Raw genomic sequence first — 24826 nt, 5'->3', positions numbered from 1 at the left:
AATATACAGAAAACAACAATGGGCCTAACACCAAACCGTAGGGGACACCACTAATAACATTAGTCTATGAAGAGCAGTGTCCACTGATTACCACTCTCTGTCTTCTCCCACTCAACCATCGTTTTATCCACTGTAGCAATGTGCCCTTACTGTCAATACTGCTCAAATTTGCATAATAGTCTTCCATGTGCAACAGTATCAAAAGCTTTCCTGAAATCCAAGTATATGATATTAAAATTATTTTTTGCATCCAGTTCCTTTGTGATCATGTCATAGTATCCAATCAAATTGGTCAGACAAGACTTCACCTTAGCAAACCCATGCTATATCTGAATTATTGCTACTGTCTTGTCTAGATGATCCTGCAATGCTTCTTTAACCAGTGACTCCATTATTTTCCCTGGAACAGAAGTCAAACTAACAGGTCTCTAATTACTCGTGTCACTCTTTGATCCCCCTTTGTGAATTGGAGATACATTTACACATTTCCAGTCCATGGGGACTTCCTATGAGTCCAAGGATGCTTTCATAATTATGGCTAAGGGTTTGCTTGCTTTCTCTGTCGCCTCTAATATAACCAGAGAGATCCCATCAGCCTCAGGTGCCTTCCTTATGTTTAACTTCAACAATTTCTCCTCCACTTTGCTCTCAGTTATTACAAAATAATTTAACTTCCTATTAGAGTTTGATAAACATCTGGTCTTCTCCTACTTGAATAACTTCTCATGTGTGATTGTAGATGCAAATACTCATTTAGTTTGGCAGCTATCTGAGAATGATCATCTGCAATTAAACCACTGATATCAAGTGGGCCAATCTGATTCTTCCCCTTCCTTTTAGAGTTACCCCCAGGTCTCTTTCATTCCTCCTCTATGTAATCACCACTCAAAATGACACATTTCTCTCATCTCTTGCAGCACTTCCTTATGCCATTTTTGTAGAATGTCACACATCACTTTTGTAACCTCCTTCTGTCGCAGAAATTACCTCTGCATTGCCAAAAATATGCTTTCCATGCTGACTTTCATCAACCGGTGAAATACCACCACTTTGCTTATTGGAGGCTTGAAGTGGTGAAACCCATGTTTAGTCTCTAGAGCAAAGTTTCCGGCATCCCCCTCCCCCCATACTTCTCCTCCAACCCATGCACAGTACTAAGTACTTTAGGTTTTGATACTATACTATTCTTATCTATTTTGAATTTAGATAGAGATTTGTAGGTTATTACTTAGTATCGGCAGAACTTTGTACCGTTCTAAGGCACAACGTAGAACTAAGTAGCGTAATAAATAGCACTGTGTTAGAAAAAAAACAACTTTTAGCTTAGTATAGTATTGTCAATTAAATTTATAAATCTTATTAATTTTCATTGTTAATTAAATTGTATTTAAATGGAAATCATGCCCTAAACTAGAGCAGCAAAGAAACATGCACAAAGTAGCAGGAGCGCTGTGGCTCGGGGGAGAACTGAAGGGTGCAATTCTCCATGCATCACAGCTAAAAAAATGTGCATAATGTGAAAATGTTTGCGGAACTTTCTGGAATAGAACATGATCCAGCCACGGAGGATATCTTTGTGTGTGCAGAGAGTGTCAAGAAATTAGGTGCCAACTCAGTGTTCTGATGGGTGTCTATGAGAGTTTGAAGAATGAGGTAGATACCCTCAAAGGAATTAAAATGGGGGGGGGGGGGGGGGGGGGGCATTAAACTCTCAGCTGTCCAACTCAATGCCAGAGCTCACTCATGTACATCAGGCAATACAGTGGCAATCTTCATGGTAGAATGCACTGGTGTCACAGGAGTTAGTTATTGTCAGTGACTCAATTATCAGAGAAATGGGAAATATATTGTGCAAAAAGGATAGGTGGAATAGGACCAGGGTATGTCTGCCAGGGGCAAAAGTTGATGACGATGTACAGCAGATATCTTTTAAGGGCACAAATAGTTATTTTGTTGTACAAGTTGGCACTAATGACATTAAGTGTAGAAGATCTGTAGATTCGATTAACAAGTACAGATTAATGTTGAAAAAAAATCGCAAGTTAGGGTTAAATTTGAAAGTATCTGCAATTCTGCCCAGACACGATAGAAGGGAATATATGATGAGAGCTTTGTCAATCAATTTGGCCCTGGAGATATCGTGCAAGGCTCATCGGGTAGAATTTTTCTTAACATGGTCTCTGCTTGTTAACAGGAGAGATTGCTTCTACAGGAATGGGATACGCTTAAATAGATAGGGTGCAAGAACATTTGCTAATACTATCAAGGCAATGTTAGGTGGGTCAGAAAACTGCTAACTTGGGAGGATTCACATACCAATAGATTAACAGATTAACTGCTCCTATTGGAATGAACAGCATCCCAGAAAGCAAGTTAATGGGGATTTCAGGAACTGCTGGGAGTCATCGTGAAACAAGTAACTACATGGGCTGTGTTAGGGTAACTAAGAGTAAGAACAGATGCATGTATACTTGCATATACACCAATGCTAGGCGTATAGTAAATAAATTTGATGAATATGAAGTGCTGGTCAGACATCAAAGGTAATTGTTGGGATATCACACAGATATAACAAAGTACGGAGGATGCAGAAAGTTCAGAGAATCACCACCACATATCCCGGAGCCTTAGTTGCTAATGCTCCTAAAAACCAAAAATAACAATATAACAAATACAGAATTAGAATTTGAGTACTCAATGTGTACAGAAAGGATAGACAGATAGGAAGGGGGGGTTATACTGTTAGTTAAGAAACCCATAAAATCTAAGGAAGTGCATCCAGTTAACATGGATGGAGAGTGCAATGTTCCATCAGTTAGGTGTGATATAGGCACTGGGAAAGCAAAAATGAGGGTAGGAGTTTGTTATAGGCCTAATGACTCTGATGAGTACAATGAACAACTATACACAGAAATAGAGTGGGCCAGTAAATTAGAACGTCTTATAATGGGGGATATTAACTTTCCAGATATTGACTGGAACTTTTGGGTTCATCACTTGCACACTAGCAAAACTTTTGTGGATTTATTGGATGATTGTTTTCTACAGCAGCATGTTCAAGAGACAACCAGAGGGGGTAATACTCTTGTTCTGATTATCAGCAGTGATTATTCATGCATTCAGAATTTATAGATAAAGGAACCACTAGGTGGCAGTGATCACAGTGTGCTGATGTGGGATTTACTCAGATATGTAACTACCATCATGGGTAAAGGGAAGGGTTTTTGCTTTCGTAAAGGTGACTATAGTGGTTTCAGAGTTTTTGTAAATTCAATACAGTGGGACCAACCTGATGATGTTACCAACAGCAAATTCTAAATGGGAAGCATTCAAGGAATTAATCTTGGAAGCTACAAGGCTTTTCATACCAACTAAGAAATACTGTTCAAACCTGAGGGGGCTCAGATGAACTAATGAGACTTGTGGCAGAAAAGAAAAATGCATGGGATGCAAATAAATTATCAGGCAACACAGAAGCCTATGGTAGATAAAAGATAGTCTGTAATCAAGTCATAAAGGAGATTAGGCAAGTGAAGGCAGATTACAAGAAATCTTTGGCAAAGGATGCAAAGAAAACAGCAAAGATTTCTTTAATTATATAAACTCTAAAAGGAAGGGGATGAATCAGATTGGTCTGCTTGATATCGATGGTTTCAGTGTAGATGATCCTACTCAGATAGCTGCCAAACTGAATGAGTATTTTTCGTCTACTTTCACACACGAGGAATTCTGTAGGGAAGTGAAGAACAGAAGCTTATTAAACTCTAACAGGGAGCTATATGATTTTGTAATAAATGAGATAAAGAGGAGGAGAAATTGCTTAAGTTAAACATAAGAAAGGCACCTGGAGTGGATGGGATCTATCCATTTATATTAAAGGAGGTGGCAAAGGAAGTAAACAAACCCTCAACCATAATTATGAGAGTATCATTGTGTTTCGTACCAACTAAGAACTATGCTACTGCAACAGTAGTAGTAGTAGTAGTAGTAGTAGGCACTTGATGCAAGAAAGCAAGTGTAGGAGCTTATGCAGCATCAGCCAAAAAAAAAAAAAAAAAAAAAAATCACACCATACCCTCCAAATGCCTGTCCAGTTCCTCCTTAAATTTATTTAACCTATCAACTTCCACAACGACAGATGGAAGTTTGTTCCAGCAATTAACCACCCGCTGGCTAAAGGCAAATTTCCGCACACCTATTCTACATCTATCCTTTCTTAATTTGAACTTATGTCCCCGTAGGTTCGTATTCTGAACAAGTGGGAGGATCCCATCAGAATTCAGCGTGCTCAACCCATTCAAGGCCTTATAGACCTCAATCAGATCACCGCGCAGGTGCCTAGTCTCCAGCCACTGCAATTTGCAGAACTTAAGCCTCTCTTGGTAAGAGGATCCCTTCATTCCCCTCACCAATCGTGTTGCTCTTCTCTGTACACGCTCAAGCAAATCTACATCCTTCCTAAAATGAGGCCTACAGACCTGTACGCAGTACTCAAGGCGTGGCCTGACCATTGCCTTATACAGAGGGACAATCACCTCCTTTTCCCTGCTAGCAAAATTCCTATATATCATTGACAAAACCCCATGACCTGCCCTAGCAGCCTGTCTACATTGCTCAGAAAACTTCATATCTGACTGCACAATTATTCCCGGGTCTTTTTCATTTTCTACCACCTTAAGTGTAGTACCACACAGTTGGTACGTTTCTCTGGGGTTACTTCTACCCATATGCAGTACTTTGCATTTGTCAAGGTTAAACTTCAGTTGCCACTTCTTAGCCCATCTACCCAAATTATCTAGATCCTGTTGCAGTAGCACACTGCCATTACTGTCATTAACAACCCTGCCAACCTTCGTGTCATCTGCAAACTTCGACATTAAGCCTGATATACCTTCATCAATATCATTGATAAATATACAAAACAACAGTGGACCCAACACCGAACCCTGTGGGACTCCACTAATAACATTAGTCCACGAAGAGCAGCACCCATTGATTACCACCCTCTGTCTTCTCCCACTTAACCATCCTTTTATCCATTGTAGCAACTTACCCTTAATACCATTCTGCTCCAATTTGTACAGTAGTCTTCCATGCGCAACAGTGTCAAAAGCTTTCCTGAAATCCAAGTATATGATATCAAAATTATTTTTTGCATCCAGTTCCTTTGTGACCACATCATAATAACCAATCAAATTTGTCAGACAAGACTTTCCCTTAACAAACCCATGCTGTGTCTGAATTATTGCTGCAGTCTTGTCTAGATGATCCTGCAATGCATCTTTAACCAGTGACTCCATTATTTTACCTGGAACAGAAGTTAAACTAACTGGTCTGTAATTACTCGTGTCACCCTTCGAACCTCCTTTGTGAATTGGGGATACATTTGCACATCTCCAGTCCGTGGGAACCTCCCCTGAATCCAAGGATGCTCTCATAATTATGGCTAAGGGTTTGCTTAGTTGCTTTGCCGCCTCCTTTAATATAACTGGATAGATCCCATCCACCCCAGGTGCCTTTCTTATGTTTAACTTCAACAATTTCTGCTCCACTTTGCTCTCAGTTATTACAAAATCATTAAGCACACTGCTACAATTTGATAACCTTCTTCCATTTTCAAACTGTAATAATTCCTCACGTGTGAATGTAGATGCAAAATACTCATTCAGTTTGTTTGCTATCTGAGCAGGATCATCAACAGTCGAACCATCGATGTCAAGTGGACCAATCATATTCATCCCCTTCCTTTTAGAGTTTATATAAGTAAAGAAATCCTTGCTGTTTTTCTTAGCATCTTTTGCCAAAGATTTCTCGTAATCCGCCTTTGCCTGCCGAACCTCCTTTGTGACCTGATTACAGACTAGCTTATATCTGCTACAGGCTTCTGCGTCGCCTGATAATTTATATGCATCCCATGCATTTTTCTTCTCTGTCACGAGTCTCATTAGTTCATTTGATAACCATTTAGGCCTAAACCTTGAACAATATTTCTTCATCGGTATGAAAAGTCTAGTAGCTTCCACGATTAATTCCTTGAATGCTTCCCACTTAGAATTTACTGTTTGTAACATCGTCAGTTGATCCCACTGTACAGAATTTAAAAACTGTCTGAGACCACTGTACTCCCCTTTACGGAAGCAAAAACCCTTTCCTTTACCCCTAACGGTAGTTACCTCTTTGAGTAAATCCCACTTCAGCACACTGTGATCACTGCCACCTAGTGGTTCCTTTATCTGCAAATTCTTAATACACGAATGATCACTGCTGATAACCAGATCAAGAGTATTACTTTCTCTGGTTGCCTCTCGAACATGCTGCTGCAGAAAACAATCATCCAATAAATCCACAAAAGTCTGACTAGTGTGTGAGTGACCAACCCACAAGTTCCAGTCAATATCTGGGAAGTTAAAATCCCCCATTATAAGACATTCTGATTTACTGGCCCACTCTATTTCTCTGTACAATTGTTCATTGTACTCAAACGAGTCATTAGGCCTATAACACACTCCTACTCTTATTTTTGCTTTCGCAGTGCTTATGTCACACCAAACTGACTCAACAGTGCACTGTCCATCTATATCAACTGGATGCACTTCTTTTGATTTTATGTTTTTCTTAATTAACAGCATAACACCTCCTCCCTTTCTGTCCTGTCTATCCTTTCTGTACACATTGTACTCCCCAAATTCCAGTTCTGCATTCCTTATATCTTTGTGACACCACGTCTCTGCTATCCCAACAATATCCGCCTTTGATGTCTTGACCAACACTTCAAATTCATCAAATTTATTTACTATACTTCTAGCATTGGTATACATGCAAGCATACATGCTCCTATGCCTATTCCTTGTTACCCTAACACATCCCATATACCCAACTATTCCAGGATGACTGCCATCCGTCCCTGAAACCCCCAACACCCCTCGCTCCAGGTCGCTTCTTATTCTAATAGAAGTTGTGCAAGAATCACCTTCACCTCTGCCTGCGGTTACTGTTAAACTATTAGTCTTTGTATCCCCCCAAGCTAGCAGTTTTCCGACCCACCTAACACTGCCTCGATAGCATCAGCACATATTCTTGCACCCTTTCTATTTAAGTGTATCCCATCCCTGTAGAAGCAATCTCTCCTGTTAACAAGTACAGTCCAGGCTGAAAAAAATTCTACCCCTTGAGCCTTGCACAATCTTTCCAGGGCCGAATTGATCGACAAGGCTCTCATCATATACTCCCTCCTATCGTGTCTGGGCAGAATTGCAGACACTCAAATTCAACCCTAATTCTCGGCTTTTTTTCAACAGTGACCTGTACTTGTTGAGTAATTCTGCCGGTCTCCTACTCTTAATATCATTAGTGCCAACGTGTACAACTATATCACCTTTTGTGCCCTTGAAAGATGATATCCGCTCTACAACGTCATCAACCTTTGCCCCTGGCAGACATACCCTGGTCCTGTTCCACCTATCCTTTTTACATAGCATGTTCCCCGTTTCCCTGACAATAGAGTCACCAACAACTAATAGTTCCTGTGGGACCAGCGCATTCTGCCTTGGGGTTTGCCGCTGTGTTGCGCGATGACCAAGTGCAAGCTCTGGCGTTGATGTGGGCAGCTGAGAGCTTGATGGGCCCCTCAATTTATTTCCTTCGAGGGCATCCACCCTGTCCTTCAAACTCTCATATAGGCCCATAACAACGCTGAGTTGTCGCCTGATTTCCTTACACTCCTTACATCGCGCACACACAAAGACATCCCCCATGGCAATATCATGTTCCGTTCCAGAGAGTTCGGCAAACATTTCACAAGTCGCACATTTTTTTAGGCTGTGACGCGTTGGAGAATCGCCCCCCTCAGTTCTCCCCCGAGTCACAACACTCCTGCCACTTTGTGCCCGTTGCTTTGCTGCTCTAGTTCGGGGCATGGTAGTTTAAATTAATAAAATCAATAAATTAAATGTCAGTAGTATTTGAATAGAAACTATGAAATAGAAACAGTGAAGCGTATTACTATATAATTATGCGTTAGAGCTACCTAGCTACCTCAATTAAAAACTTTGAATTCCCTACAAAAACTTTGAATTCCCTATATACAAAAACAATGGCTACAAAAATCGAACAAAAATAACGGTTTTACCTATCGTAAGTAAAATCCACAAAAACTCTTTATCTAAATTAAAATAAAAAATAACTAGCGTAACTATAACTATATGACTACGTATTAAGTACAATATAAAACAACAATCATGTAAATAAAAGGCAAACACTTATCGTTTTTGCGGAGCTTGTAACTGACAGCTGTAACTTTTAAATAGAGTCAGCGCCCTCTTAAATAGAAAGGGTGCAAGGGTGCAATAGAAAGGGAAACAGGATCTATAAAAGTTTGGCAGATGGGCTGAGAAGTGGCAACTGAAGTTTTCAACTGAACATTGATAAATGCAAAGTACTGCATATGGGTAGCAGTAATCCCAGAGAAATGTACCAACTGTGTGGTGTTACACTTAGCATAATGGACAATGAAAGAGACCTGGCAGTAATTATGCAGTCAGATATGAAGTTTTCTAAGCAGTGCAGGCAGGCAGGCAGGCTGCCAGAGCAGGTCATTGGGTTTTGTCAATGATATACAGGAATTTTGCTAGCAGGGATAAGAAAGTGATTATCCCCTTGTATAAGGCAACGGTCAGGCCACACCTTGAGTAATGCGTACAGGTCTAGAGGCCCCATTTTAGCAAGGATGTAGAGTTGCTAAAACAAGCACAGAGAAGGGCAGCAAGATTGGTGAGGGAAACAAAGGGGTGTGTTACAAAGAAAGACTTAAGTTCTGCAAATTGCAGCATCTGGAGACTAGGAACATGCGAGGTGATCTGATTGAGGTGTATAAGGCCTTGAATGAATTGAGAAGGCTCAATGCTGATGGGATTATTCCTCTTGATCAGATTATAAACCTGAGGAGGCCTAAACTAAAATTGAGGAAAGACAGTTGTCAAATAGATGTGCAGAAATTTGCCTTTAGCCAGCAGATAGTTGATTGCTGGAACAAACTTCCATATGTCATTTTGGAAGTTGATAGCTTATCAAGGAAGAAGTGGATAAAGCTTTGGAATGAATGGATGGATGGACGAAATTGGAAGTTTTTTTTTTTTTTGGCTGATGCTGCATAAGCTGGCTTTCTTGCATCAAATGCCTCTACTAATGCTAACAATATCTGCTTTGATGGCTTGACAAGCACTTCAAATTCATCAAATTTATTTACTATACTTCTAGCACTGGTGTACAATACAAGTATACATGCACCTGTTCTTACTCTTAGTTACCCTGACACAGTCGATGTATTTATTTGTTCCACGATGACTCCCAGCAGTGTTTGAAATATCCCAGCACCTTTCCAGGCTGCTGCTCATTCTAATAGAAGGAGTGCAAGAATCACTTTCATCTCTGCCTGCGGCTACTGTTAATCTTTTAGTCTTTGAATCCCCCCCCCCACAAGGTAGCAGTTTTCTGACCCACCTAACACTGCCTCTATAGCATCAGCAAATATTCTTGCACCCTTTCTTAAGTGTATCCCATCCCTGTAGAAGCAGTTTCTCCTGTTAGCAAGCACAGACTACGCTGAAAAAAAAATTCTACCCCATGAGCCTTGCACAATCTCTCCAGTGCCAAATTGATTGACAAGGCGGCTCTCATCATATACTCTCTCGTATCCTGGAGGGAGCATATCATATACTCCCTCCTATCAATCCTGGACAGGTGTTCCTATCCTGGAAGATTCCATGAGATTTCTATTACGTATCAATCAAATCCCTTTTGGATCTCCTTTCATTAGTACCTGATAATGATTGTAATAATGCCTTGGATGCTGACGTCTAGTTCCAGGATCTTTCTATCAAGCAAGAAAAGTTTATGCTCATCCATACAGAACAGACATCAGACAATGGATTGCAATTCATGCAACTCATCCCATTACAATGAAAAGGGATCCAAAAGGGATTTGAACGAAGCTTAGATACTTCAGTCAAATGATAAATCAGCTGCTGATTTATCATTTTCAATATTGTTGTTGTTATTTGGTTTTTTGGGAGCATTAGCAACTAAGGCCATATTGCTCCAGGGATATGCGGTGGTCATTCCCTGACCTTTCCGCATCCTCCATATTTGGTGGTCACGGGCTCGAACCCTGGTCTGATCAAGAAGCATGTGCTAATTTTCAATGTATATTCATCTAGTAGTATTATTGCCTTGTATATGAGGTCTGATAAAAAAAGTTAAGAATTTATTTTTTAAAAAAATTAGAATACATAAAAAAATTTTATAAGCAGTTTCCATCAAACTATCTTCCCCTAGTTATATTAAATGTATCATCATTCCTACCACTTCTTGAGGTCTTCAACTTTGAGCTGGTTGAACTCCGCTGTTATATTCCATTGAGCAATTGGAATCTCATCAAATTTTCATCCTTTCAGCTTCATTTTTAAGCTTGGGAAAGAGAAAAAAAATTACATAGAGCAAGGTCAAGTGAATATGGAGAATGGGATATTACAAGAATGTTGTTTTCAGGTAAAATTTCTGGAATGGAGAGGACAGTGTGTGCATGAGATTGTGGGGATGGAAAAACCATTTACCATTTTTGAACAGCTGGTGGTTGCATTTTCTCCCATCTTCCTTCAAATGATTCAGAACCTCTTTACAGGCCTAGTTTGCCATCTAACCATTTTGAACAAGTTCATAATAAATGATACCCAACGTTGAAAAAAAAAAAAAAAAAAAAAACAATCAATACTGTTTCGCATTCGACCAAACCTTTCATGCTTTTTTTTTTGTACAGGGTAAGTTTGATGACTTCTACCAGGATGACTGGAATTTGGTTTTGGGGTTGCAGCCATCCACCCATGTTTAAACACCAGTAACAATGCAATTAATGAAATTAGGGCTCATTTTCCCTTCTTTTTTTTTCTCCTTGTACAGTTCTTGATGATAGTGGTCAACCTTTTGGTCATCATTCAACAATCTTGGAATGAATTTCACTGAAACTTTATTTACAACAAGGTTTTTGTCAGAATCTACTGTAACAATCCCAGAGGGGGGGGGATTCCCAGTTCATCAGCAATTTCTCAGAAGGTTATTAAATATTGATCAAAATGAATTTCTCATGCCCAATCAGCAACCATTTTTGACCAACATTCAAGTCAACTTTTAACTTCAAGTTAAAGTTTAAGTTCTTAAACTTTAACTTGAAGTTTAAGATTTTCCTGAATGATCTACAGATTCTTGGCCATTTTGGAAATATTTCAATCACTGATAAACTTAAAAAGCATCATCTAATGCAGTTCTTAACACTTGAAGTATTTTTACTCTGTCTATCCTGTTCTTGGCACAAAACTTAATGTATATAGGTTGTTCCACTTTCACATCAATTATAACTGCAACAGAGGCCAAAGACTTGTCTGAACTCTAACACACTCTACTCATTACTGGTTTTGGTGGAATGGGAAGCAATTTGAATCAGTAATGTAGAACACTCCCCTATACTTATCACCTTGGTTCTACCTTGCTTCTTTTGTAATAAATAAAGTCTTAGGGCTTTCTGATCAGATTTTGTATATCTATACATACATCTGTTTCATGACAATTGTGTGTGTGTGTGTGTGTGTGTGTGTGTGTGTGTGTGTGTGTGTGTGTGTGTGTGTGTGTGCGTGCGTGCACAATTACTGTCATGAAATAGATTGTCACACACGCAAGGTGTAACATAACCATTTAGGTACAATGAATAAAAGTAACTGTTATATCTAATAATGCAAAATGACGGAACCGGAAAAAATAAAAAAGTGAATGCATGTCCATTTCTTTTCAGAACGAACAAGCACATTTTATGTAATGACAACTTCAATCACATATCAATGTCTTTTTTCAACATGACGGGGCAATACTACAATGGAGTTTGAAAGTGTATGCTTCAACTGCTCACCACTTCCTAGGCTGTGAATTGGACACAGCGTGCAATAACTAAAGACTTGATCACTATGTTTACTGTATATTTTTGTGGGCCATGCTTCAGGCATGTTGTATTAAACTAGTCTGAAATCAATTATATGTGAATATGCCATCTGAGAGCATACATGTAGATCAATTTTAACATGTGAATTAAAATACTAAGTTTCTCTGAACAATGTAGGAAACTGTTTTTCTTTATTTTGTTTGTGTCTGTCACCATTTTTTTTTTTTTTTTAATTTAATAATGTCATTGTAGAGAGAATATGCTCATCCAGTATCAGTTTGAATGTTAAATATACAGTAGACTCCTGTGTATCTGGTGTGGATGAGAAATAAATCTGTCCAGTAACTGAAACCCTGGATAATCTCCAGAATGAAAGAAAAACTCATAAAAGCAACAAAAAATAAATAAATTTATTTACATATATACATACTGTATCCAAAGTATCCTACAATGTGAAAATTTGACATAATATTTTATACAAAAATGTAATTTTCGAGAAAGGAAAACAATGAAATTCACTTTTGCTCATGGCTTGTCTTCCTGCAATTTTTACACTAAGTTTCAAAGCACCATCATATTGGTGAGGGCAGCATGTCCTCGTTGTTCAGTAGAGACTCATTAAAGTTGGCACTTTGGAACCTTTTCATGTTTATTGATAAGATGAAGTTTTTCTTGTTTATACTCCAGCATGACCACCAGGTCAGAGGAGTTTACAATAAATCATGAATACAATCATTAATCATATTTAGAAGTCATGGATCATGGGCTTAAACCATGGTCCACTCAATGAGCATGTGCTTCTGCACTTTTGCTGATGACCACTAGGCTGTCAGGCCTTTTTGTTTTAAGATGGGTGTAGATGGACTCAAAAAAATATATAAATAAATAAATAAAAAACTATGAGAGAATATTAAATGTTAAAATTAACTGTGTGGTAGTAAACCTTATGGATTATTGAAATACGACTACAATGAGCTACTGAGCAGAAAGACAAGGAACAGACAAGTTTTTTGAGAAATTCAAACATATTGCCTACAGGAATATTACAAAATTCCACATATTTCTTTTATTTATCCAATTTAGACTTCTGTTTGCCTTAGGAACCCTGGTCAATCAACTGCCAAATAATTGAGTCTACTATACTGTTATATACAGCCTTGGACATTTCCTTTTAGAATGCTCCCATCTTTTAGTCACTATTACAGTCCATATCAGCTAAGGCATGCAATGCTTAACTATGAACATTAATGATTTTAGAGATCATAAATTCACATCAAAAATTCAAACAACAATAGCTCACTTGTAAATATGAATGTTTTCCACTTCTTTCACCTTCACTTTTATGATGCTTTTTCCATGCTGCCTTCCAGAGATTGTGATAATTAGTTTCAGAAACATAATGGATTAGCTGTGAATAAGTGAGATCTGAAGAATACCTAGGGTTTCTTGTTGAATGAATCTTTGTTAACCTAATAAAGCAAACAGAGGTTGGCAATTAAATTCATGTCATACATGTAGCAAGCCTCTTAATCCAAAATGCTCTTCAATTTCATAAAGTACTTTAATGCATATTTTTTGGATACATTCACCCAATGTTCAAACTACAGAATATACGCTTTGTTATTCTAGTGTTATCAATTCAATTTTTTTTTTTTTATTATTAGAAATATAATTTAATAAAACACTGAGTAAATACTTTAGTAAAGAGTGTGTTAAAACCTTATGAAGGTTAACACACTCTAAATAAAACATGTTCCCTATACAGAACACAACTGTCCTGTTATATGTTTTATTATGACAATTTTTAAACCTTTTTGCTGAATTTCAATTAAAAAAAAATTTATTTGCAATTCAATGCCACTTCTATTATTAGGATATTTCATCTTGAAAATGAATGACAAACTATATTTGCTTGCAAAAATACAAACAATAAGTATAATGGATCAAACTGTAGAGTTAAGTAGGTACAGAAGTACTCATTTATTTGTCCATTCACTCATCCTGATGTGAATAAAACTATTAGTATGGTTGGAGTGCATAGTGTTTGGGGTGGAACACCACCTGTGGTTTCCACATTTGTGCCATATGTACGCTACAGAACTACTGTAAATGCCAGAAAAAGTATTGTGTTGATTGTGTAGTACAGGGTGTCCGTAAATGATGTTTCTGATTTTGATATTTTTTTTATTCAGAATTACTTCAAGTAACTCATGAAACACATACCAGCTGAAAGATCAATTCAATAAGTTTTATGAAGGTACATAAAGTCATTGGTAAAGTTCAACGTGGGCACCAGGGGTAACTCAAACAATATCATTGCGATATTCAATCTCCTGCCACATGCTGTGCTTCATTTTGCGATCAATTTTACCAAAGGCCTCTGTGATTCATGCCTTCAGCATCATTGGTAGTGGAGGGATGTACACATTGTCCTTCAAATAACCCCACAAAAAGAAATCTTGTAACAACAGATTTTGCTGCATGAAATGCTAACACCCAGAACGCTTTCTCCAGCCCGGTCGTCATTTTGCCATTCTGGCGAATGGAGCACTGGTAAGCAGGTAGAATGCAGAACTGGCAGTCAAGTGCCAATTTAATAAAACTTATTGAATTGATCTTTCAGTTGGTTTGTGTTTCATGAGTGTAGCTTGAAGTAATTCTGAATAAAAAAATATTAAAATAAGAAACATCATTCATGGACACCCTGTATTATGTTGGGTTTTGTTGTTATTAGCAATAGCATTAGTAGAGGCATACGATGCAAGAAAGCAAGCTTATGCAGCATCAGTCAAAAAAAAAGAAAAAACCGCTCCCATTTCACCCCTTCATTCGTTCCAAATACCTGTCCAGCTCAGTCTTAAATTTATTTAGGCTATCAACTTCCACAACAAAAGATGGAAGTCTGTTCCACCAATCAACTACCCACCAGCTAAAGGCAAACTTCTGCAGATCTATACTATAACTGTCTTTGCTCAATTTGAATTTATGCCCTCTCAGGTGATTTTTCTGAGCAAGAGAAAGAATCCCATCAGCATTGACCATGCTCAAACCATTCAAACCTTTATACACCCCAATCAGATCACCTCGCAAGTGCCTAGTCTCCAGACACTGTAATCTGCAAAACTTCAAGCCTTTCTTCGTAAAAGCAAACCTTCATTCCATTCAATAATCTTGTTCCCTTCTCTGTACTTGTTCCAACAGTTCTACATCCTTCTTAAAATGAGGCCTCTAGACCTGTATACAGTATTCAAGGTGTAGCCTGACCATTGCCTTATATAAGGGGATAATCACATCCTTATCTCTGCTAGAAAAATTCCTGTATATCATTGGCAAAACACCATGAGCTACTCTTGCAGACCGTCTGCACTGCTCAGAAAACTTCATATCTGCCTGCACAATTACCCCCAGGTCCTTTTCATTCTCTACCACTGTCAATGTAGTACCACAGAGGTGATACGTTGCTCTGAGGTTACTGCTTCCCATATGTAGTACTTTACATTTGTCAATGTTAAACTTCATTTGCCACCTCTCAGCCCATCTGCTCAACTTTTCTAGATCCTGTTGCAGCAGCGTACTGCTGCAATAGGATCTAGTGTCCTTAATAACCGTGCCAACCTTCGTACAAACTTCGTACAATTTACAAACTTGGACATTAAGCCTGATATACCATCATCAATATCATTTATAAATACAGAAAACCTCAAGGGACCCAACACTGAACCCGGATGGACTCCACTAATAACATTAGTCCACAAAGAGCAGTGTCCACTCTCTGTCTTCTCCCACTCAACCTTCCCTTTATCCATAGCAGCAATTTGCCTCCAATGCCACACTGCTCCAATTTGTGTAGCAGTCTTCCATGTGCAACAGTATCAAAAGCCTTTCTAAGATCCAAATATATGATATCAAAGTTATTCCCTGCATCCAGTTCCCTTGTGACTACATCATAGTATCCAATCAACCTTGTTGAGAAAGGAGGCGGAAGCCTCCGAAAGCTTCAGTCAATGTTTTATCGCTTTTATCTTTATTGTATTTTAAATATTTTATTTATTTATTTATATTTTATTGTATATTAAAGTTTCATCGTATATTTATTTTGTAAATCAGTCTTTTGCATAGAAGTGTTTTTATCGTCTTTTTATCGCTTTTATATTTATATTTTAATGCATTTTAACTTATTTTATTTATTTTATTTTTGTTATAGTTTAGTTTTTTGTAAATAATTAAAAGTTTTTTGTAAATATTATTTTACAGTCTTTTTTTTATCATTTCATTTTATTTTATTTCATTATTCAATCAGTTATAAACGGTTGGTGTATGTGTCTAAATTTGTGGTATGAATAATCCCAACCTTAGAGGCCTTATTGCAGGTATCCAATCAAATTGGTCAGACAAGATTTCCCCTTAACAAAACCATGCTGTGTCCGAGCTATAACTGAAGTCGTCTAGATGATCCTGCAGTGCTTCTTTAACCAGTGCCTCCATTAATTTTCCTGGAATGGAAATTAAACTAACAGGTCTATAATAACTTGTGTCGCCCTTTGATCCGCCTTTGTGAATTGGGATCACATTTGCACATCTCCAGTCCATGGGTACCTCTCCCCTGAGTCCAAGGAAGCTCTCATAATTATGGATAATGGTTTGCTTACTTCCATTGCTGCCTCCTTTAATATAACTGGATAGATCCCATCCACCCCAGTTGCCTTTTTATGTTTATCTTCAACAATTTTTCCTCCACTTTCCTCTCAGTTATTACAAAATCATCTAGCTCACTGCCAGAGTTTAATTAACCTCTGGCATTCCCCTCCCTGAATAACTGTTGATGGGTGAATGTAGATGCAAAATACTCATTTAGTTTGTTAGCCACCTGAGCACAATCATCAATAGTTGAACCATCAATATCCAGTGGACCAATCTGATTCGTCCCTTTCCTTCTAGAGTTTACATAGGTATAGAACTCTTTGCTGTTTTTCTTTGCATTCTTTGCCTGCCTAATCTCCTTTGTGATTTGGTTACAGACCGGCTTATATCTATCATAGACTTCCATGTCACTTATTAAATTATATGTATCCCATACATTTTTCTTCTCTACCACATGTCTCATTAATTCATCTGACATCTATTTAGGCCTAAACCTTGAACAATATTTCTTAGTTGGTATGTAAAGCCTAGTAGCTTCCAAGATTAATTCTTTGAATGTCTCCCATTTTGAATTTATGTCCTGGCATTTGGCCGCAGGGCATCTGGTGGGACCCCACATTGCCCACACACACTATCAGGCAGCCAAATATTCTCTGGCTTGTCTCTGCCAGGGTCGCTTCAGCTTCCTGGATGGAGACAAAAAAAATAAATAAATAAATAAAAATAATAATAATAATAATAATAAAATAAAAATAAATAAATAATTAAAATAAAATAAAAATAAATAAATAATTAAAATAAAATAAAAATAAATAAATAATTAAAATAAAATAAAAATAAATAAATAATTAAAATAAAATAAGAGAATGATAATAATAAAATAATAATAAAACACAGTTAAACCTCCTTCACCCAAGTGAAGGAGGTTTAACTGTGTGGCTTTAAGTGGATAACTATATGAACTGGCATACCAATTTCCATAGTACAATATGGCCAAAGTAACTGATGCACCAAAAAACCTCCAGAATGTAGGCACATAAACTCCAAATTTAAGTGGGTACATTTCATGCAGCCTAATCCATCCAAGAAAACACAAGCACTGTTTGAAATAGTACCAAGTACTGTTGCACTGGTCAGTGTTAGTTTTATACATATAGAATTTATGGCTAAAAAAGCCTCAGACTGCATGAAGAGTTTACAGTCATATAAGTTAGTGCAAAACATAATTTCTATACACAGTAAACCAACCGAAGTTATGTAATGGCATTATCACATAACATATCATATTGCGAATTCCTTCACAATGAGTTGACTATTTTATTACACCTCGAATAAGTAATGCTTCTATGGTAGAGGACCATTGTTACTTTTTTTCAGTGGGTACAACCACACAAACAGCTGTTTATTTCTGGGATATTTAGCCCCTTACCGGTGAGTTGGTGGGTACCTCAATGGTATAACCAATGACAACCCAGTCGTGAATTAATTTCACAATATGAGCGATGCCAAGTGGAGTGTAATTTCATACATATAGGATCTTGCAGTCTGAGGTTTTTTACCCTCAGACTGCAAGAAAAGTTTACTATTGTATAAGTTAGTGCAATAACATCATTTCTACACACAGTAAAACAATTGAAATTCTGCAATGGTGTCATTACATAATATTTGTCATTACATAACAAATTGTGGATTTATTGGATGACTGTTTTCTACAGCAACATGTTCGAGAGGCAACCAGAGAGAGTAATACTCGATCTGATTATCAGCAGTGATTATTCATACATTAAGAATTTGCAGATTGTTGTTGTTGTTATTTGGTTTTTAGGAGCATTAGCAACTAAGGCCATATTGCTCCGGGAATATGCAGTGGTCATTTCCTGACCTTTCTGCATCCTCCGTATTTGGTGGTCACAGGCTCGAACCCCGGTCTAATCAAGAAGCGTGTGCTACGCACTGCTGCTCCTGCCCACATGGCTACGGAGGCGCCAATTTGCAGATAAAGGAACCACTGGGTGACAGTGATCACAATGTACTGATGTGGGAATTACTTAGAGATGTAACTACCATCAAGGCTAAAGGGAAGGGCTTTTGCTTTCATAAGGGTGAATACAGGGGTCAGACAGTTTTTAAATTCTGTACAGTGGAATAAACTGATGATGAAATGAATTCAACATTGAATTCCCATTTGGAATTCAATGTTGAATTCCAAATGGGAACCCTTCAGGGACTTAATTTTGGAGGCTACTAGGCTTTTCATTCCAAATAAGAAATATTGTTCAAGGTTTAGGCCTAAATGGATGTCAGATGAACTAATAAGGCTCGTGGCAGAGAAGAAAAATGTATGGGATGCATGTAAAGTATCAGGTGACACAGAAGCCTATGGCAGATATAAACTAACTAGTTTGTAATCACACTAACTAATTTGTGACTACAAAGGAGGTTGGGCAGGTGAAGCCAGATTACGAGAAATCCTTGGCAAAGGATGCAAAGAAAAACAGCAAAGAGTTCTTTACGCATGTAAACTCTAGAAGGATAGGGATGAATCAGATTGGACCACTTAACATAGATGGGTTGACTATTGATGATCATGCTAAGGTAGCTGATAAACAATGAGTATTTTGCATCTACATTCACACATGAGGGGAGTGCCAGAGGTTTATCTACATTCATTTAATGAGGGGAGTGCCAGAAGTTTATCAAACTCTAACAGGGAGCTAAGTGATTTTGTAATAACTGAGAGCAAAGTGGAGGAGAAATTGTTGATGTTAAACATAAAAAAGGCACCTGGGGTGGAAGGGATCTATCCACTTATATTAAAAGAGGCAGGAAAGTAAGCAAACCCTTAGCCATAATTATGAGCGCTTCCTTGGACTCAAGGGAGGTCCCCATGGACTGGAGGTGTGCAAATGTATCACCAATTCACAAAGTGGGTTCAAAAGGTGACAAGTAACTATAGACCTGTTAGTTTAACTTGTGTTCTGGGGAAAATAATGGAATCACTGGTTAAAGAAGCATTGCAGGATCATCTAGACAAGACTGCAGTAATAGTTAAGACAGCATGGGTCTGTTAAAGGGAGGTCTTGTCTCACCAATTTGATTAGATACTATGGTGTGGTCACAAAGGAACTGAATGCCAAAAATAATTTCGATATCATATACTTGGATTTCAGGAAAGCTTTTGATACTGTTGCACATGGAAGACTGCTGTACAAATTGGAGAGGTATGGCATTAAAGGTAAGTTGCTAAAATGGATAAAGGGATGGTTGAGTGAGAGATGACAGAGAGTGCTAATCAATGAACAATGCTATTCGTGGACAAATGTTATTAGTGGAGTTCCCCAGGGTTTAGTGTTTTACCTATCGTTGTTTTGTATATACCTTCATCAATGATATTGATGAAGGTATATCAGGCTTAATGTCCAAGTTTGCAGATGATACAAAGATTGGCAGGGTTAACGACAGTAAAGACAGTATGCTACTCCAGCTGGATTTAGATAAGTTTGGCAAATGGACTGAGAAGTAGCAACTGAAGTTTAACATTGACAAATGCAAAGTACTACATATGAGTAGCAATAACCCAAGAGAAACGTACCAACTGTGTGGTACTACACTCAGGGAAGTGGAAAGTGAAAAAGACCTGGGGGTAATTGTGCAGGCAAATATGAAGTTTGCTGACAGTGCAGACGAGCTGTCAGAGAAGGTCATGGAATCTTGTCAATGATATATAGAAATTTTGCAAGCAGGGACTGGGAGGTGATTATCCCGTTATACAAGGCAATGGTCAGGCCACACCTAGAGTACTGTGTACAGGTCTGGAGGCCTCATTTTAGGAAGGATGTAGAGTTGCTAGAACGAGTATAAAGAAGGGCAACAAGATTAGTGACGGTGCTCTTACCAAGAAAGGCTTAAGTTCTACAAATTGCAATGCCTGGAGAGTAGGCACCTGCAAGGTGATCTGATTGAGGTGTATAAGGCTTTGAATGGGTTGAGCAAGTTGAATGCTCAACCCATTCAAAGCTGATGGGATTCTTCCTCTTGCTCAGATTAAGAACCTGAGGGGGCACACATTCAAATTGAGGAAAGACAGTTGTAGAATAGATGTGCAGAAATTTGCCTTTGGCCAGCAGGTAGTTGATTGGTGGAACAGACTTTGATCTTTTGTTGTGGAAGTTGATAGCCTAAATAAATTTAAGGCTGAGCTGGACAGCCATTTGGAATGAATGGAGGGGTAAAATGGGAGGGTTTTTGGCTGATGCTGCATAAGCTTGCTTTCTTGCATCATATGCCTCTACTAATACTAATTTCATATAGTGAAATTAATTATGTTAGTTTCACAAGTGGGTTGTCAGCTGTTATACCACTGAGGTATCTACCCACTCACCGATGAGGGGCCAAACAACCCTGAACTGGAAGTCTGAGTAGCAGTACCCATTGAGAATAAGTGACAACAGTCTTCTTCTCTACCGGGGAAGCATTACTTATTTGAGATATAATGAGATAGGCAACTCGTTGTGAAGGAATTCACAATATGAGATGTTATGTTAGTTTTTTTTTAAACTATTTTTGCAAGAGAGCAAAACATACCTTAAATATATCTGCAGACTAAAATTACTCACACCCACGCGTGCACACATGAGAGTGTGTGTACACACATGTAAAAAAACATACACCTCACGAACAACAATTGCAAAGAATACTAATGTCTGATAACACACATTAGTACTTCTTTGCAATATCTGTCTGATTGTGATTGATTGGTCACAAGTTTCCAAATGTTAGAAAAGCTGAAGGATTGTCACATGCTGGAACATGGTTTAATTCAACATCAAATAGATATTTAAAAAAAAAAGTGCATGCATGTATCATGAAACAACTCAAATGGGAAACATTGCATCTCCACCTGTGACCAGTTAATTATGGATCCAATTGAAAAAGCCTGCTTTTACTGTCGCTATTGGAATGACCAGCTCAAAACCTCTTAACAACAAATTCCTCTAGTTGTTAAGAGGTTTTGAACTGGATATTCCAAAAGTAACACCTGAAAAAAACCATTATTATACCATAAAGGACTTGACTTGAGGTTTAATTTTAAATGCCTCAGTACAATATTTATTCACTTAAACAGAGCCATTATCCTTCCACAGATTTACTAAAATCCTGGTGATGCCTTTCAATGCCTACATTTGTATAATTATTTTATTATTTCATAAATGATAAACCTAATTAAAAAAAAAAAAACTTACCTATGGACTTTTCCCACATGTTTTGGTACAGAGAGGATGGTAATCAGACACCATGGAGCCACAATAGTGGCTTCAGACTGATGAACTAAGAGTTCACATTCAGAATCACTACCAGTATCAGATGTGATAAAGGGGGGTATACAACCTTCAGTTCTTAACTGATAAAGCCACTTTCTGTGGACCTAATAAAAAGAAAAATGAAGTACTATGAATTTAAAACTTTATATGCTTTTAATGCTGATGCATGAAAAATGTATATAAAGAAGGACCCACAAACTTCGTCTCAATTCAGGAGGTGATTCCAGAGTTCATAGCAAATGAAAAATATGGATTCAATGATATCAACATGGATTAAATTCTCAACAGTTAAAGAGCTCTGTGCATTTTAAGCGTAGCATGTATGCATGAAGCAGGAATGGAGATATTTGTAAAAGACAGCACAGCAGGGAGCTAGGAAACAGTGTAGTCAGGTCATGCTATGTCATAACAAAGTAACTATGAATGTACCATTTACATTTTTCAATGAAGGACACATAGATATGTATTTTTGTACAGGTTTTATAACAGTAACACCACCAAGGATGCTTGAATCATGGAAGTCATTACCAATTTCCATGATTATCAATTCATATCAGAACACAACAATCACAAGAAAATTTTATGAAAATATTTATATTTAAACTAAAATATAAACAAAATACAAATTGTGCAAAGAGTTCAGATAAAATAAAATAAAACAAAACTAATGATTTTTTAAACAATAAACTTTAATTGTATTAAACATTAATAACTATAAATTTAATCAGATGTACATGGTCCCTATCCAGTTGTACCATTTTTTTTTGAAGCAAGTGGAAATTTCCTGTTAAGAAATTTCACGGTCATTTTGCCATTTCATAATCACTCTTCATTTCTCTTAGCATGCAGAAATTTGTTATTTCATTGAATAATGTTATTTTTTTTTCATCTTCTAGTCACATTCTTACATCCCCCAAATTAATATCTGTTTGCCACTGTTACAACACATTTTGATATTCTTCATATTTAATTCTATCTAAATAAATAAGAACATTATTCATCATTTAATAGCTTTTTCCATGAGCTTATTACTGCACTTTGCTTGCTTTACTACATCATTGTAACTTGCAGCTTGGTTGTAAATAGCACTGTTGTCAGAATTGTCAAAGGAAAAAAAAAAAGACTTCCTTTGATATAAACATTTAAGTCGTTCAATAAACTTTCACAAGAAGAATGTGCAGCAGCATTAGCCCTTTTAAGAAATAAGTACAACAATAAAAATGTCAGTTTTCATTTGCATTTTAACTTTTTGAATGATTTTACTTCTTTCACAACGTAATAGTGAAATCATTCTGAAAGATGTTCAGAATTGTATGATTAAATTTCATTTAGAAAATGCCTTTGTTTTGGATAACTGGATATATATAAATAAATAATAGATACACAGGCTTCAGACTGTGAAAATTATATGTATAGGGTAGTACTACCCAGATGGGTAGTGGCACTACATATAAACATGCTTGCTTTTTAATGCATGATTTTGTATACTTATTTTCTCAAGTGAAAATAAGTAACATTAGTCTTCTCTATCTGGGAGGCATTACTTATTTGAAGGCTAAACAACTCATGAAGGATTTTGAAATAAAATGAGATGTTATATTAAGATGCCTTTAATTCAAACTCAATTTGTTTTCTTATCAAATTTATGTGTATATACATGATGCTTTAATACACTGCCCAATAAGTAAATTCTAGTTGTCTGAAGTCTTTTTGGCCTTAATATACAGCTTTTGACATGTCTCATTTTGTAAAAATATTTCAAAAATTGGATTTCCATCTCTTACACTCTGGGTTCCTATCCACCCACCTATAAGGGCACTAGCCCTGAAACTGTGCTATCTAGATGGTGGAACTCAACTGAAAATAAGTAACAGTAGGCTCCCCCTATTTGGGAAGTATTACTTATTTAAAGTCCAAAACTAGGCAACTCATCAGAAATGATTTCACATGAGATGTTATATCAAGATGCCTTTAAGCAAACTTAGTTTGCTTTCTTATCAAATTTGCTGCATGTATATATATGATGCTTTAATGCACTACCCTATATCTTTATAATACATATTTAAGAGAAAGAAGGTAGTCCATATCATAGAGGATCTGAATTAGTAAAGATTTGCTGTACATCTGAAACTACAGAAAAGTAAAATTTGAGGTACATGAGGCTTTAATCAGAAAATAAAATACATCTAGCAAATATGTACTGAATATTCAGATACAAATTGACAAAATATATACTGTAACTAATAAAGAATATACTATGAGAAGAGATAGGCTGGGGTAAAGGAAGAAAATGATCCAGCAAGACTAAGAACATTTATAAAATGGGTTTAATTTCAGTTGCAGCTGTTCAGCATAGGAAATTACCATGAGGATCTGTACACAACAACCAAATTTGGTTGTGGTGCACACATCCTCAAACAGAAAATCAAGTGACAGGATCAGTCCCAGTAAGTGTATTCCCTATCTATAGGAAGTTACACAGCTTTGATTTCAATAGCACAGATATTACTGATACTTTCAAAACAAAGTCAGAGGGGGCTGAAGTTTCTTATGCTAAGTATTTATATTTGAATACACAAACAAAATCTTGCAGTTAAAAAAAAAAAAAAAAAAAAGAAATGGAAAGTAGACAGTTAATCTTCCAAATAGGAAAGCTTTCAATAACACAATTACTTGAAGCAATCAAATAACTATTATTAAATTAAATATATAAAAATAAGTCAAAAATAACAAACAATATACTTTAGTATGCTGTTTGTCAATGTATTTTGTATATTTATTATTGATATCATCCCCAATGTTCAAGGCCTATTTTCTAGAAAAATTTCATTTTTTCAGATAACAGGTTCCATTATTACAGCTTTGAAGGAGTTTTACTGCT

The 24826-nt window shown here is 37.1% G+C and overlaps 1 protein-coding gene across 1 annotated transcript in view; it reads right to left on the bottom strand.

The window, feature by feature from the left end:
* Wdr81 (WD repeat domain 81) overlaps positions 1-24826 on the bottom strand; it is a 290101-nt gene that overhangs the window by 257870 nt on the left and 7405 nt on the right. The window contains exons 2-3 of the mRNA XM_090376768.1: positions 21868-22049; positions 13284-13452 (exon numbers count right to left, since the gene is read on the bottom strand). Of these exons, the coding sequence (XP_090232894.1) occupies positions 13284-13452; positions 21868-22049 (351 nt within the window). The remainder of the gene's footprint in view (positions 1-13283; positions 13453-21867; positions 22050-24826) is intronic.

The sequence above is a fragment of the Mastigoproctus giganteus genome, chromosome 6, assembly GCF_048544385.1.
Source record: "Mastigoproctus giganteus isolate SK-2022 chromosome 6, ASM4854438v1, whole genome shotgun sequence".
NCBI classification, from domain to species: domain Eukaryota; kingdom Metazoa; phylum Arthropoda; class Arachnida; order Uropygi; family Thelyphonidae; genus Mastigoproctus; species Mastigoproctus giganteus.
Note: the sequence above shows the minus strand (reverse complement) of the source record. Positions and strands in the feature narration are given on the sequence as shown.